We start from the raw sequence: 16968 nt of genomic DNA, 5'->3' as shown, positions 1-16968 counted from the left end.
TATGTTGTTTTAACTATCTCTTAATACATAATCAACATTATAGAGGGAACAAACTTACACAGTTATAAAATTTGGTTAGGCATTTTGTTGATGAACAAATGTCCATGGTCTGAACAAGCCTTAATTATATGACGTTCCTAACAAATATAATAACAATGTGAAATAATATGACTCTTGATATTGTTCGAAGATGGACTATGTCAGGCTATGTCTAGCCCTTAAATCTACAGTAAGATCTTTCCTTTGTCTTTTGAGAAATTGTTCAAAATAATGCTCACAACTATCGTTTATCATCGTACAGCTCGCCATTAACAGAATTCATCCTCACATGCTACAACCTAAATGATCGTGTACGGTACATTTTCAGAGAGTTTTTAGACTAGAATGGACTTTGGGTCGAGGCTTTATTTAGAGACGACAGTATTGGATTCTTTAAAAAGAGCATACTAAAGTTCTTTCAGAACGTGAGATCCCTGATGTTGCAAGCGTCCATAGCCTATAGTGGCCGAATATTATCAGATAGGGGTGAAGAGGTTTCTTCAGGGTCGGCAACGCGCGCGTAATACCGCTGGTATTGCAGATGTTCATAGGCTACTTTAGAGTAGGCTACGGAAACCACTTACCATCAGGTGGGCCGTATGGTTATTTCCCGCATCAGTGGTATAAAAGTCTGTATTTTTGTTTGCCAATTTTGTAGTATAAAAAATGTGAGGAAAGGTAAAGTTTGGATGTTCGGAGTTATCTCCGCTATTATTGTCAGAAAGGTATGTATCCCTACTTTTTATTTTCGGTAAATATATATTTTAAATAATTAATCATAATAAATGTAATTCGAGTCCGCAAAAAGTCTATAACATGGCGTATATATATATATATATATATATATATATATATATATATATATATATATATATATATATATATATATATATATATATATATATGTTTAATATATCAGCCAAAAAAATGGTTTTTATGTTAAAAATGGTTCAAGTTCAAGTCGATTGCTTGGGTACCTCTGTCTCATTCGTGTTTCAACCGTGAAGCAGTTGTGTTTGCATGGCTGTGTTTCGGTTTGAAGGGTGGGATATGGCGTGAATTTACAGTACTACTGGGTACAGAGGAATAACACCTGAGTCCTCAGGAATGGCAACGCATGGGGGGGTATCATGGGCGAAACAGTATATTCTGTTATGTCCATGGTACTGCTTATGTTTATAGGCGACGGTTACCACTTTCCATCAGGTGGGCCGTCAGCTTGTTTGCCATTCTAAGTTGTATATAAAAAAAAAAAAAAAAAAAAAAAAAAAAAAAAAAAAAAAAAGTTATAGCTATTTTATTATGTAACGTATAAGCACAAAATGTTATTAAATTTTATAAGTACACGTAGATATCTATGTACATCCAATGTAATGTATTTAAATCATCATTAAGTAGCAACATCTAGAAAAAGAGAAATTATTCAATTAAAATAATTACTATTCAAGTCCTTTCTTGTTAACTGACGATGATTGATCGACATTTCAGATAGTTATCGGCAATTTATTTAAATGGGATAATTATCTATCTCATTATCGAATTATCTGTGATCTAGTTCACAATGTTGTGAACATATTCACTAGGTTGTACACGGCATTCAGAATTTTTTAGTACCTTTCATAGGTTTCAATTAACAATATTCTTTTATTCACAATTGTACATTTACCAACTGCTTTTTGTTATAGCACGAAAATTGCACAAAACCACGTTTACCTTATTTTCTATTTTGGAGCCGTAAGTAAGAGATGATATGTGAAAATAAAATCAGGTTAAAATAAAACCATCGTTCGTTGGCACGAATTCATTAGGAATTAATTACTATGGTTTCTATAGAGGGTCAGGGGGGGGGGGGCTGTGTATTGCTGTTAGCTATAAGCTAGATATGTAGTCGGCAGATTTCATTACTAACAAATGGAGTACGAAGCTCTTACGAAGATATTTTTTCATTTTATCCAGATATATCTCTATAACAGACAAAGACGAAACGAAGTGCATCGTAGGTATACGGGATCTTTTTACATTTAAGTACGGAATCCTAAAAAATGAGGTCTATGCTGCAATTGAAGTAATTCTATTCACTGTCTAATGATGATTGGTTCTTACTACGATAGGCATTCATTCAGATACCTAATTGTTGGCTAATTTACCTAAACAAGATAATAAGTAGCTTTTGAATTAACTCATATTATCGAATTACATGGGAAAAAGCTTACAACGTTGTATGCTTTTATACGTAGAACATCTTTCATAAAAATGACTTTGTTACGAAAGATTAAAAAGCTCTTCACTAAAGAAGACTATGATTTCGATTCGCCAGATGTAAACTTGAGAAACTTTCATCCACAACTGTACATTTACTTAGCAGCTATGGGCATTTTCACAAATAATCGGGACTCGCGTCTAAGGTTATGTATACACATAATTTATAATGTAATTGCTACTAGATGATATCTTTTTTATAACACTCTGCAGTGTCATAAAAAAGTTAAAATATCATGGCAAACAACTGATTGACCATCTGATGGAAAGTGGCAACCGTCTCCAAAAAATATGAACTGCACTACGCACATTACAGATCACACTATTATACAAGTAAAAGAGATATTTAAAATAAATTGATAGTTGATTAATGTGAGCAAAAATTAAGGAGAAACAAAATCAATATTTTCAAATTGTGTTCCTGAAAGTGTAACTCAAAATTATAGATATAAATATGCCATTTAGAAGCGGTTACCTACTTCTAAAATCCACTGTATAAGGAGGTATTAAATTACGGAAGCATAAGTTTTTAGTCCAAATCATGTCGTTATATAAATTGATCAATTTGGGAGATAACACCATCTCTGATTAGAGGGCCTACCATGAAATATTTTCCGAAATTTCGGGGAGGAACGAAACAGAAATTTGATGTTAAAATTACATAATACATGCCGTTTAAAATGAATAAAAATGTTAAAATATCATTCCTCTGGACTATTAGCATAGAATTTATGATGAACGAAATGTTAAGCTCCATTTACTGGGTAGATTTTGGTACGAACAAAACCACGAAATTGAGCCCGAAAATTCGGAATTTCATTTCATGGTAGACCACCAGTTCCTAACATTTTACCCCAGGGCACTTTACCTATTTTACATAATGTTTTTTTTGTTATTACTTTCAGATTTATATTGCCTACAGTATATATTTCATTTACGTTTATAGGCGTGGCCTTCGAAAGTATTGGTCTGTTTCACGGCGTCATTGTTCAAGACTATGCGTTTGCAACAGAAAGCTTTTTTTATTTTTTATTCTTATTAATGGATCTCACTGTGGTTTGTAGTGTACTTTACAATAAAGACGAAATTCTTCAATTATTGGAGGATATGAACAACGATTTTATTTTTATTCGTACAATGGAGTCTAAACATAGGTAAGTATGGATTTTACCTATAATGCTCCACAAACGACTTACTAATGCCCCACACTACCCTACATGTCTTGTGGTCCGGCATAGAATGAAATGTAGAATGTAGTCACCCTAGAGTCGGATTATCCCTATAGCAAACTACGCATGTACCTAGGCGCGCGGGGTTACAAAACAGCACGCGTAGAATTTTTAAACAAAGAAAATAAACATAATTAATTGTGTGTGTACCTAAGTACTTACTTACACAATACAACAGATATTTATAAAATTTTGTCAATAATTGACAGAGCCTAAGTGTGTGTCGATGACAGTCAGTAATTGTAGACAGACAATTTATCAAACAATTTTGTAAGACAAAAATGGAAACCCAGAAACTTTATTTATTTATTTATTTTTTTATAGCAATTAATAATGTTCTTGCTTAAATTATAATAGTACATATTTCGTAGTAGACTTAGTATGACGTACTAAGTCTATGTGTTATTGAGTGTGATTAATTCATAATAAATTATTTCAAAATTTCAATTATCAATATTTACTATTACTAGTTAAAACTTATAATCTTAGCTTCACTAGCTTTTACCAATAACTTTGTCCTTCGACTTCAGTAACTTATCATACCTACTTCAGTTACATCGTAGACTCTACGCGATATTTTCGCCAATTTTGAACGCTATTGTTTTTTTTTTATTTGTCGGATTTATTTTATTTTACAAACAAACACAAATTTAGTGTATTTACACATATCTATTACCTAAAAATTATGAACACACAGCGACAGATCTGTTTAGAGTACAGACACAATCACAATGACAAATCTAGGGGGGGAGGAAGAAGTGATTGTTATTAATGGAGACTAAGGGTCCCATTGCTAGCAATATATAAACCATCAGGTTAAATTCCAGGTTTATTCATCATGATAGGCTAACTGACCTGCTTTCATCCTCCTATCATCCCTCACTACCCTCTACCAATAGCATAAGTGAAGTTACCATTCATTAAAAAAAAATCTATATATATTATGACACCAAGTGGCGTCACTAGTTGAAAATAAACATGTTTATAAAAATACATTTTGTTGCTAGCAACAAAATAAACATTCTCTAGTTATGGATAAGTTCTAACTCTCACTGATTTACATATACGTATCTTTTCAGGGATACATTTATGGCGGGTCAGTTGTTTATACACAAATTATGTTGTACCTGGCACCTAGTACCGATAATCATTGACAGTTTGTACATTTCATTGATGCTATGTCCTCTGGTGATACAGGGTTTATTTAATACCGACAGTGACGTAAATAGACCTCTAATGTTCCCCCTTTGGCTGCCTGCTGATGATCCGTACAGGACACCAAACTATGAAATATTTGTGGTACTTGAAATTGGTTTTTTGATGGTTGCAACTTTATTATTTGGTGGTAAGTACTTAAAAAATAAAATATATTTATATTAAATATTCTAGTACTATATTTGAAAAAAAAAATCTCAGATACCATACCGATTCATTTGTGTTGTACATGTTATGGTAATGGTAATTTTTTAACACATTCGTCTTGTAGTGGTTTTATTTCTCTTGGTCTTTCGGTTTATTTTTAAGGCAACATAGAGTATACAATATATTCAAATACTTTTTCATCTTAAGGAAACAACAATCTTTTTAGAGATATTTTCCTTTCTGTAATATAGTATAAGGAGAGATCAACCGACGAATCCAACTCGGCTGGACAGCGTTCGGAAAATTACACCACATCTTTTCATCCAAAATATCTCAGACTTTGAAGACGAAGGTCTTTAACCATTGCGTGTTGCCAGTGATGACTTATAAAACCGAAACATGGTCCTACACGATTGTATGCAAAAACTTTAAATTACTCAGCGAGCTAGTGGGAAGGCTATGCTCTCTCTGCCTCCTTTGCGTGCCTCTTTGCGTGATAGAATTCGAAACCATGATATCTGCAAAAAAACCAACGTAACCAACATAACCCGAAAGATAAACAAGCTGTAGTGGCAATGGGCTGGTCATATAGCTCAAAGAACCGATAACTGATGGAGAAGAAAAGTTCTTGTGTGGCGACTCCGTACGGGCAAACGCAGTGTAGGACGTCCCACTAGGTGGCGTGACGACCTGAAATGCATTGCAGGGAGTCAGTGGATGCAGGTGGCTCAGCAGCGTTCTTTATGGCAGTCTATGGGGGAGGCTTATGTCCAGCAGTGGAAGAATAATGGCTGAAATGATGATGATGAATATAGTATAAAACTATAAAGTACAAGTTTATATAGACAGACTTTTTCAATAAGCCTTTTTAATTTAATTTTGTGTGCCCAATAAAGAAATACAAGCATTTTAATAAATGAAATATAAATAGTAATTTTTTGAAACTGTAATTTTTAATTTTTTTTTTGTAAAAATGCTTATATTTTTTAATTTAGTTACAAAACATGAATATATACATAAAAGGTGTTATTGATTTATAAAAAATAAACCACTTATACACAGTCTTGAAATATATATTTTATTATATATTACACATGTTACGGGTTAAGATTTATATCTCAAAAATCCCCTTATAACTAACATCTTGTTGTGGCAATAACAGTTAAAACCTAGTACCCATTTTAATTTTTTCAAATAATCTCTTTTATGTGTTTTCTTACAATTCATATATCCATTGAGATACCTAACTATAACTAAAATAATATGTCTGCTACAAAGTACCTACGTATATTACATTATAATTTTAATGGATTATTGACTGATAAAATTTAAATTTCAGGTTATATTTATTTACTATTTCACGTCTTATTACATTATTACTATATTTTGGATATGATTATCCAGGATTTTGAAGTAATATTTAATGGTTTAGACGAATCAGTGGCGTGCTTACTCCCGAAGGATCCACTTCGTAAACAAGTACAATCTACACTGAACAGTAGGATGAAACGGATAGTCAACTGGCATCTCGCAGTATTTAAGTATATTTAATTTGTTACAAATTTGTATACTTACTTAAATAATAAGTTAATTAAAAAAGGATCTAGTTACCACCTAATTGTTAGTTTAAACAACTATTGAAAATAGTAAACCTATATAGGGTTTGGAAGAAACAAGCTATCAATATATCTGTCATATGCTGGCTTCAAGTATCTGATATCAGTAGACTCATACACATACTTAATTGCCAATAAATTATAGCTACACATCAATTGTTTTTCACAGATCTTTTTTTTTTTATATACAACTTAGAATGGCAAACAAGCTGACGGCCCACCTGATGGAAAGTGGTAACCGTCGCCTATAGACATGAGCAGTACCATGGACATAACAGAGTATACTGTTTCGCCTATGATACCTCCCATGCGTTGCCATTCCTGAGGCCTCAGGTGTTATTCCTCTGTACCCAGTAAATTCACGCCCTTCAAACCGAAACACAGCCATGCAAACACAGCTGCTTCACGGTTGAAACACGAGATCTGCATTAGAATCTCTCCTCATCTCTAAATACTCATAGTAAGGTCTTATCTATATAACATTTATAGTGACGGATCTTTATTACAGGTCTTTGAAAACAGTATCATCCGTATTTGGACCACCTATAATTTATCAGGTGATGTTCTCTTCAATTGCTATATGTTTATTGGCTTACCAAGTCGCTGATGTGAGTGTTATTTAAAAAGGTTATATATTTACATAAAAAAAAACTATGTACGATGATTAGGGCTTTTTATGCGAGTTAGAATGGTAAATAAGCTAATGGCCTGACCTAACTGTATCTTCATCTATGAATTTTGACTATTATTCCTTTATAACACATTTAAAAATAAACACTTCATAATTTATCTTAAATTTGTTTTTATTGCACACTGGTATTGGAAAGGAGTATTTACTGTAATTTTAACGTAATCTATCTATCTCTGGTATTTATACTATATTATATTTCTAACAATCCCTTATCAGGTTTTAAAGTGTTCTGTGTGTGTCAACTATAGAGAATCTTATTTTAAGGAACCTGCATTAATAGTGTCCTAAAGAGATCCCGTTCTTGCGGCATAGTGTACTTTTAATCGTATTAGTATATATGAATAACGTAATTCGTATGCACCCCTATATTATTGTATACTCATGAGCGAACTTCAGTAATTTTCCGCTTGGTATTGAATCGAATGGGAAAAAATATTTGCAATTTACACTTGCACTTAAAATGCTAATATTTGGTACATATTAATTGTTGACAATCAAAACTACGCATCAGCGTCTGTAGTAATACGTAAGTATAAAAGTAATAAATATATTTTGTTATTTTAGAGTTTGGAGCAAGGAAAGCTGGATATAATTTTTGTAATGTTGCTTTTGGCCTCCTTCGTTCAGGTGTGGATACCATGTTACATTGGCACTTTGCTACGGGACAAAGTAAGTAAATATAATCACAAAAATCGCGTTTAATGTAGATAAAGAATGTGTGCGCAATACTTTTACTTATACCTTTGTACAGAACCTTAGAATAAGGATCTAATTTATTCTTATAGCAGAATATAGTAGGTATTCATTCTTTAATCATTTAGCTAGCAGCAGTCCATTAAGTGTACTACTAGGTAGAAGTACACGCCAAGGTCTGATATTTTCCTGCGTACTATATATGTACATATTACATTTTAATGACATAATGCAAGGGATATTTCAAGTTCTCAATAACAAGTTACATATACATTTTAATTAGACCGTCGCACTGAGGATCCACTAGGTAGTAAGTATAGACTAGCTGTACTGGACTTTTTTTAATGGCAGTCATTCGATATAAGTATAATGTTATCCCTAAACATAATATAAGTTATAGACAAAAGAAAAACGACAAAAATATATTTTACAATAATAAAATAGTTTACATTTTAATATTTTTATTTTTCGTATTGAACAATCTGTCCTATCCGCGTTTCTGCTAGAATTCTGAAGTAGCTAGCTTGTGCATACAGTTTTGTTTCGGTTTGAAGGGTAATATTACAGTATACAGTGACATATTACTGCTTTTGCAATTAGCAATATATGAAGGGTGTTTGTAAAATGTGCTGGTTCTTGTTTTGTATATATTATTTATTAATTATATTAGTTGTGAAATAAAATTGTCGTCTGTTGACTTGAAGTATTGTATATATTTTTTGTTCTATTTCAATTGTTTATAAATATTCTTTTTTATAAAAAAAACTACAATTGTTAATATATAAAAAGTTTAATTTTAAACAATGGGTATCATTGGCATCAAATTCTTTGATGTTTATATTGCTCTTTATACCTGTTATACCAGCTTACTTGTTTCTGTTATAAAAAAATATAAAAATAAATTGAAATTGTCTGACTTTGATCTACTCATTTTTTATGATGACATATCAAATAGATATTGCAATTTTAAAAATAACTGATTTAAAATCTTTTGATTAGCGTATGCATAGCACAGTATTTTTTTTTTTTGCGAAAAAGTTATGTTGTATGTGTAGTTATTTTATACAAACATATTCTTATTTGCCACTATAGTAGTATAAAAAAACACGTAATTTTTCTTGTAGGGATTCGCAGTGGGCGATGCGTGTTGGAACAGCGGCTGGCACGAGACTCGTCTCGGCACACTGATCCGCACCGACATGGTGCTTGTAATGCAGCACTCGCAGAAGCCACTTGTAATAAAGTTTATAGGGCTGCCACAATTGCAACTGGAAACATTCTCTTCGGTACATAAACATATGTGTATAAATAGAAAGTCTATATTTTATTTGTATCTCCTTAGCAATTCTTCGTAGCAGGAAGGAACCTCATATATTACTGACTTTACTTCATATATTGGGGCGGCGGTAGTCACTTACCATCAGGTGAGTCGCATGCTGGTTTGCCCCCTGTGTTGTAATATATATATATATAGACGTTGGTCAAAAGATTTGACTTCTCACTCAGATAGATGCCATCGACAGGAAGTTCATCCTCATACTTTAGAGACTAGACGGTCGCGTGCAGTGTGGTTTCAGAAATGTTTCCTTCAACGAACACTTAGGTTATAGAATGAGTCTATGAGAATGTCTAAGTTTTTCCAAGAGACTACACCATAGAGTTCTACAAAAAAGGGGTAAAGAGGTTTCTTCAGAGTCGACATCGCACACGTAATGCCTCTCTTATTGCAGGCGTTCACTGTTTACCATCAGGTGGGCCGTATGGTTGTTTGCCACGTCAGTGGTAAAAAAAAAGATAAAATTAAAATGTTCTTGGATTTAAATTATTGTATTTCTAAACAATACTTGACAGATTGATTCCCTTACGTTCTTCAGTACGTGTGTATTTTTATTCTATATGTGTGTATTTATTTTATATATATATTCGGTAAGCCAAGGAAAAGACAGTTTGCTAATAACAAATATCTTGACTTTGTAGGTTTGGAATTTTTAATTAAATAATTTTGAATAAAATTTGATATACAGATAGACCGTACCTTATATTAACACACTAGTTTTTGAAAGCAGTATGCAGGAAAGACGGCGGTATACAGTCTAATCCAATAATTTCAAAGTTAAAATGTATGTTAATTTCTTTGGAATTAACATACAATTAACGACAGCTCTTGTTGTTATTAAGTCTATTTGTCATATAGTATTTAAAAAACAACCAGGTATCCAGTTTTATGCTATTTATATTAAGTGCTTGCCTGCCGTTTACGCTGGTTCGTGACTTCAATGCTTTTAAGGTGGGACCCCCTGAAAGCCGACCTGATAGGATATAATTAGTAATTGGGCTGTTAGGCCCCAACGCTATCAATTCCTTTCCCCCTAGAAACAGATAAGTAAATACCTTAGGTATGGAAGTAATGAACATTTCTCTTTTTTCAGATCATGACTACTGCATATTCTTACTTTAATATGCTTAGGCAATACAATTCAGATTCTTAAAAGTCCCTACACTTATATATTAAAGAAAGAATTAAAAAATATTTTCTACACTTCTTCATTTTTAAAGCAATGTGTTAATATAAAGGTACAATTTAAAATTACACTAACTACACTTATACGAAACTATATTAATAAAGTGATTACTTTGATTTTAAACTTGTTTTAATTACTATTAGGACATTATTGTTATAGTAATAAAAGTCTTTACTAACATAATATTATAAATGTTATTTTTATCACGGACCAAGTTGCGAGTAAAAACTAGTATTTTATAATAAAACTTCTATACTTGTTTGTCCTTGTGCTCTTTTCTTCCAGTCCTCCAAAGCAATGAGTCCCCATCTCAAATATAATTGTTCATTGACATTGTACCAATACCATAAACTTGCATGCCCGCCCCAGAATGGTCTGGTGCCCACTCCAAGATGCGAGCGAAGCTTTCAGTTATGCGTTAAGATATATCTGAAAGTACATATAATGGTATTATATGTATTGGAGAGGCCAGTCCCCCTTCCCCTGACCCAAATAATCCTAAATTTGCCAATGGAGCAAATGCGGTGAGCATGTGGTTCTTCTAAAAATATATAAATATTTTTTACCGGAGCCGCCATATTGAAAAGTAGGTAATTTATTATGACCTTTCTTTTTGTAATTAAATTGATTATTAGGCAATCTGTGAACCTAACTATCAACTCATTTAGAATAAGGAAACGATGTGATTAAAGTAATAACTACTGAGTAACTAGGATTGGTCGTTACTGTGATATTTCTATCAAATAATTATTGCCAATTTATTGAAATGAAGTAATTATTAAATTATCTGATTTTATCCAATTATTTGGTATAAAGCTCATAACGTTATATACTTTTATAAGCAAAACATCTTACAGTAAGATGACTTTTTCACGAAAAATTAAAAAATTCTTCACCAAAGAAGACTATGATTTCGATTCGCCCGACGTAAATTTGAGAAACTTTCATCCACAATTGTACATTTACCTAGCGGCTATGGGCATTTTCACAAATAATCAGGAATCGCTTCTAAGGTCAAGTATCTGTTCTAGTATTTCCCTGTTAATGAGTTCATTACATTGAAATTAACACCAATACGAACGGGGCAACTGTTCTGATAAAGCTTAATTGTGCAACTGAGGCGATACATGTACGAGTTTTGACTAATATCAAAATAGACATGTCTTTAAATATTTAACCATTGTAGATAATGTAGATGCATGCTTAGTTTTTTTAAAAAACTGCAGCTTAAAGCTACTGCCATTTATCTTATTTAACGACAAGTGCCCACGTAAACTGTCTGACATAAAATAAAAATAGTTTCCCCAAGAATTTGATACAACCACTCGAATACTATTACCCTTTTTTTTATCAAAATTAAACTATAAAATATCACCTATCTATAAAATATATACTTACGAATATACCTATATTAACATGCATATTTTTAATAATTACTTCCAGATTCTTTTGGCCTTTTTTATGTATTTCAATTACAATTGTTGCCATAGTTTTAGAAGCAATGTTTGTGGTTCACGGTGTTCTTATCAAAGACTATGCATTTGCAACAGAATGCTTCTTTTATTTTTTACTCCTAGGAATGATTCTCGCTGTGTATGCTAGCGTACTTTACAATAAGAATGAAATTCTTCAACTAATAGACGACATGAACAATGATTTTGTTTTTATTCGTACAATGGAATCTAAATACAGGTAAATATAATTTGGTTTATAGACGATTTTTATTTGCCATTTGTCTGTAAGGTAGAAAAGGACAACTTGTTCTCAGTTGTAATTGTAATCAACAAAAATCATTGTTGGGCGAAAAAGAAACCACATTCCGGAAAGACAAAAAGTGTAGAAATTCTAATTCAGGCATATTTATAAATATTAAATTTGACGTTAGTACATAGTGCACCATAGTGCAACAAGCAGTTCCAAGTTTACAGAACATTTAATGATAAGGAGGTTCCGATAAGTATCATAAACTAAATAATAGTCCGTAATTATTTTTATATTAGTACAAATTTATTATATTATGGTCTTTTTTTTAGAAATTCTTTTTTGATGGGTCAATTGCTCATACATAAATCATGCTGCATATGGTACTCCTTCACAACGAGCATTGGTATACTGTACATTTTACTGATCTTAAGCTCTTTGGTGATGCATGGTTTACTTAAATCCAGCAATGATGTAAACAGACCTCTACTGTTCCCTATGTGGCTGCCTGCTGATGATCCGTACAGGACACCAAACTATGAAATATTCCTCTCTATCGAAATATGTTTTTTGATTATTGTGAATCAAGCATTTTCTGGTAAGTATAAAATTTAAATAGATATTTATATTTTTCAGTTTCGCAAGGAGAGAGTGGTGGGCTAGTGGCACTCTATCCTTAGTTTCCGTTATTGTAAAGTTGTTCAGGTTATTTTTTAGATATATAAAATTTTATTTCAGGGTACATTTATATGTTATTTCACGTATTGTTGCATTACTACTACATCTTGGATATGATTATGAAGGATTTTGAAGTAATATTTGATGGTCTAGACGAATCAGTATCGTGCTTACTCCCGAAGGACCCACTACGTAAACAAGTGCAGTCTACATTGAACGGTAGAATGAAACGGATCGTCCAGTGGCATCTCGCAGTATTTAAGTAAGCTACCTGTAAATTTGTTACTAGATAGCTTATGCCAAAGTAAACAGTATTATAAAAAATTGGATCTCATATCATAATATTTTTATATAATAATATGTTGGCACATGTATTTACTCTTTTATTTGATGTATAGGATATAAATATACATACTGTATAGGGAGATAGTTAATATAGATACACGTGAGTGACGATGATTGGTAGTAAAGAGAACTAGCAAGCCTATTGCTAGCGACATATTCTGACTTATTTTAATAGAAGTTATTGGAATTATGATACTGCGTACATTATTGGTATGCGCTGGCGGGGCACCAGTAAAGAATGATAGAAGAAGACGAAAGCGGGTTAATTGACCCATCATGACCAACTGTTAAAGAATTGATCACAATGGTTTTCAGGGGGAATACATAGAGGTCGATCCGACAAAGTATATTACTAGAAATACAATAAGTAATCCCTATTACTAATTCTTTCTCCCCTTAATATACCCTGTTGCCTATTAGAGGCGGGATTACCTCTTCATTTGCATCTATTAAAAATAGTACACAAAAGTTTTGTCATCATAATTAATAAGTGTTTGATACCGTTGTTAATGTATATCTTCTCTTATTGCAGGGCCGTGAAAATAGTATCATCTGTATTTGGGCCACCTCTAGTCTATCAAGTGATGTTCTCTTCAATTGCTATATGTTTACTAGCATATCAAGTCGCTGATGTAAGTGTTATTTTATCAGTAGATAGGCATATAAAGTGGGACAAATTATATATTTTACAGCTCAATTCGGAAGTTAATATCGTTTGAGAGAAATGGATAAGAAACTCAGTTATTGCTTTTTTTAAACGAAAGTTGTTTTTACAAGTTTCAGCGGAAATAAAAACTACGAGTAATAAGGTATTTTACAATCATAGTAGTCGAACAAACTAGTTCGTACATGCAGTATCCGTTCACAAGTATGACGAGTGGGCGAGTCATTACGTCGCCACCAGTCTGGATGTTAGGTGAACATTACTTATTTGAAGACACCCAATTATGTCAAAAATGTCAATATACGTCGTCTGAAAAGCTCTGCAACATTTCTAAAATACCTATAAAATGCCATAATAGCGTTCGATACATATATATTTATTTATTTTATTTATTTGAGTTTACAGATTATACCAATATTAAAATGTATCTAAACTAAACTCAAAGCCTAATTAAAAAATTCTATTATTAAGCATTTTGTAGTCATTATAATTGCGTAAATGGCGGTATCCAATATATATCAATATTGAGTTGTAGATGAACGTCAATGCTATATAATCCGTAGATTGAAGGATTGTGGGAAACTGACACCTGTCATACAAGCATGACAGAGGGTAGCGATATCCGGTCCCTATATAAAACGATTTACATTACCCGTTCTCTCTGTTTCGGTAGCTATAACATAATTGCTAACAATATTTCCTTATAAGTTAACATACATATGTTGATAACATTAATATGTTGACACTAGGTACTAATATTTTAGTTATTAAGTACCCAATAAGTCTTTAATAATTGATAACAGCCTTATTATCATATGCCAAAATATTCACCAGTTTCTGACAGAACATAAAGAGGAAGAGGGGATACCTACTTACTTTCTTGCTGTTTTAGAGTTTAGAGAGAGGAAAGGTCCATGTCATTTTTATAATGTTACTCACGGCCGGCATCCTTCAGTTGTGGATACCATGTTATATTGGTACCTTACTACGAAACAAAGTAAGTATATGAAGTAACTATAGATGTAAGTATTTATTTAGTCATAGTAATTTATTTACCCGCCATGAATTGGAATTTAGTTTCCACCACAAACTTTGTAACAAATTAAATTTCTGGCATACTTAATGGCGTAAGAATTTATTTGCGCTCAATTAACACTTTATGATAAATGAACATGGTTACAGGATTTGGCACAGCTACATAGAATAAACAATATGGTGATGAGTAAACTTCATCATATATACGTAATTAGTTTGTGTTGCTACTTCTAAGATGATCGTGTATCCTATCAACATACGTATAGATCAGATGTTTGAAAAGTCTTCTAGTCAGGTAGTTTGAGAGCCAGACATTTAGTATGATGAGGTTCTCATGTAAAATAACTCTTATTTTTTTTTTTAATACAGATTTTTCCTTCAGGGCTATGCAGTGGGCGAAGCGTGTTGGAACAACGGCTGGCACAACACTTATCTCGGTAGACTGATCCGCGCCGACATGGTGCTTGTAATACAACGCTCGCAGCAGCCACTTGCAATAAAATTTATTGGGCTGCCACAATTGCAGTTGGAGACATTTTCCTCGGTATACACTCGTATATATATATATATGTATAAAGACATTACTTAACTTTAAGAAAAACAAACAATCCAAGTATAACTGTAACTTCTGTAAAAGCAATAATAATAAGTATCCGCGCTGATGACCCGCGTCTCTTTGGGTTACATGGTTTTTTGTTGTTACATTGACGTAATGTTTTATTTTTTTTCAGATCATGACTACTGCGTATTCCTACTTCAACATGCTTAGGCAATATAATTCAGATTCTTAAAAACTTACAAAAGCTACAAACTTACACTAATAAATTAAGTAAAAATAAAATACTATCAATTCCTTATGCAATGTGTTTGGATATACATATATAATAGAAACAATTTAAAATTATTGATTAGTAATAATTGAATTAAATTTACTAATAAAAATGTTATTTTGTATTGAAACTTATTTTAATTATTATGACAATTTTATAATTCTGGTGATAAAAAATATTAGTATTTTAACAAGATTAATATTTGTTAGAACATTACAACTTAGAATGGCAAACGGCTGACGACCCACCTGATGGAAAGTGGTAACCGTCACCTATAGACATGAGCAGTACCGTGGACATAACAGAGTATACTGTTTCGCTCATGATACCCCCCATGCGTTGCCATTACTGAGGACTCAGATGTTATTTCTCTGCACCATGTAAATTCACGCCATATCTCATCCTTCAAACCGAAACACAGCCATGCAAACACAACAACTTCCAGGGGGGTTTGCCAGTAGTTGCCTAATACTCGGTAAGTGTATTGGCAACCGCAGTTTGGTTTTAATTTAGGTATGGGCAGCAGCATCCCTCTTAAAACCAGATGTTTTAAGAGGGACGTTGCTGCTGTTCACTAAGGGAGGGCGAGAGATGCTGCTATCCATCTCTCGCCCTCCCATAGTCGCCTCTTACGACACAAAAGGAAGGGGTGATATATTCTATTTTTTTTCATTCCCAAATAACAATATAAAATACTACCGTCACATTTTATTTATACAACAATTTAAGACGCAGTAATGCGTTTTGAATTGTTCTATAATTATTCGTAACATACTAATCCTGTTGGACCACTGGTTGTTCCTCATACTACGGCAAATTTTGTGATTCAAAAAATAAATTAATATGTTTATTGGCTTTTAAATAATTCCCGCTGTTATAATTGGAGCTAGAAGTACGAAACTTTGGTTTTAGACTTTTAATTAGAAATAAATATACTTTTTAGCGTTCTTGGGAATATCATTCCTAAAGGAGTAAAATGGAGAATAAAAATTTGTAAAGGAATTCTGTTAGGAATTTTTAAAGCTAGTATGACAATTTGATTTTAAGCTTTTGATTAAAACCAAAATATGTATTTATCAGTAGTTTTTGAAAATCTTATCTCTATAGGGGATGATTTAGATGAAAATATGTGTGTAAATTTGTTAATTTTAAGTTAGGAGGGGGAAATTTTGAATGCAAAAGTGATACCCCGCGAGAAATCGAAGGCCACACGCGAGGAAAACTGCGGGCAGAAACTAGTCACTATATATACCTACATGTACCACTATTTCTGAGCTGTATACAATGTAGTTTCTGAGACTAGC

General features: G+C 32.5%; 2 protein-coding genes across 4 annotated transcripts; both read left to right on the top strand.

Moving 5' to 3' along the window:
• The first annotated feature begins 2248 nt into the window (after positions 1-2248).
• LOC113515468 (odorant receptor 4-like) lies at positions 2249-10528 on the top strand. 3 transcript variants are annotated; one of them, XM_031912389.2, is made up of 8 exons: positions 2249-2444; positions 3204-3452; positions 4607-4872; positions 6229-6430; positions 7014-7062; positions 7761-7865; positions 9014-9175; positions 10319-10528. In XM_031912389.2, exons 1-8 carry the CDS (start codon positions 2293-2295, stop codon positions 10376-10378), a joined length of 1245 nt encoding a protein of 414 aa, XP_031768249.2. In that variant the 5' UTR covers positions 2249-2292; the 3' UTR covers positions 10379-10528. The 3 variants fall into 3 exon arrangements, with proteins under 3 accessions (XP_031768249.2, XP_031768247.2, XP_031768253.2); XM_031912387.2 differs by having other exon boundaries at positions 7014-7113; XM_031912393.2 differs by having other exon boundaries at positions 2250-2444; positions 6322-6430; positions 7014-7113.
• Positions 10529-11221: 693 nt separating this feature from the next.
• On the top strand, positions 11222-15777 carry LOC113515467 (odorant receptor 4). The gene is made up of 8 exons (XM_031912661.2): positions 11222-11424; positions 11855-12103; positions 12445-12710; positions 12851-13052; positions 13668-13767; positions 14692-14796; positions 15217-15378; positions 15566-15777. Exons 1-8 carry the CDS (start codon positions 11273-11275, stop codon positions 15623-15625), a joined length of 1296 nt encoding a protein of 431 aa, XP_031768521.2. The 5' UTR covers positions 11222-11272; the 3' UTR covers positions 15626-15777.
• Positions 15778-16968: the final 1191 nt, after the last annotated feature.

This window comes from Galleria mellonella, unplaced genomic scaffold (assembly GCF_026898425.1).
Source record: "Galleria mellonella isolate WM207_F2 unplaced genomic scaffold, CSIRO_AGI_GalMel_v1 utg173, whole genome shotgun sequence".
NCBI lineage: Eukaryota > Metazoa > Arthropoda > Insecta > Lepidoptera > Pyralidae > Galleria > Galleria mellonella.
This window is presented reverse-complemented; position numbering and strand designations above follow the sequence as displayed.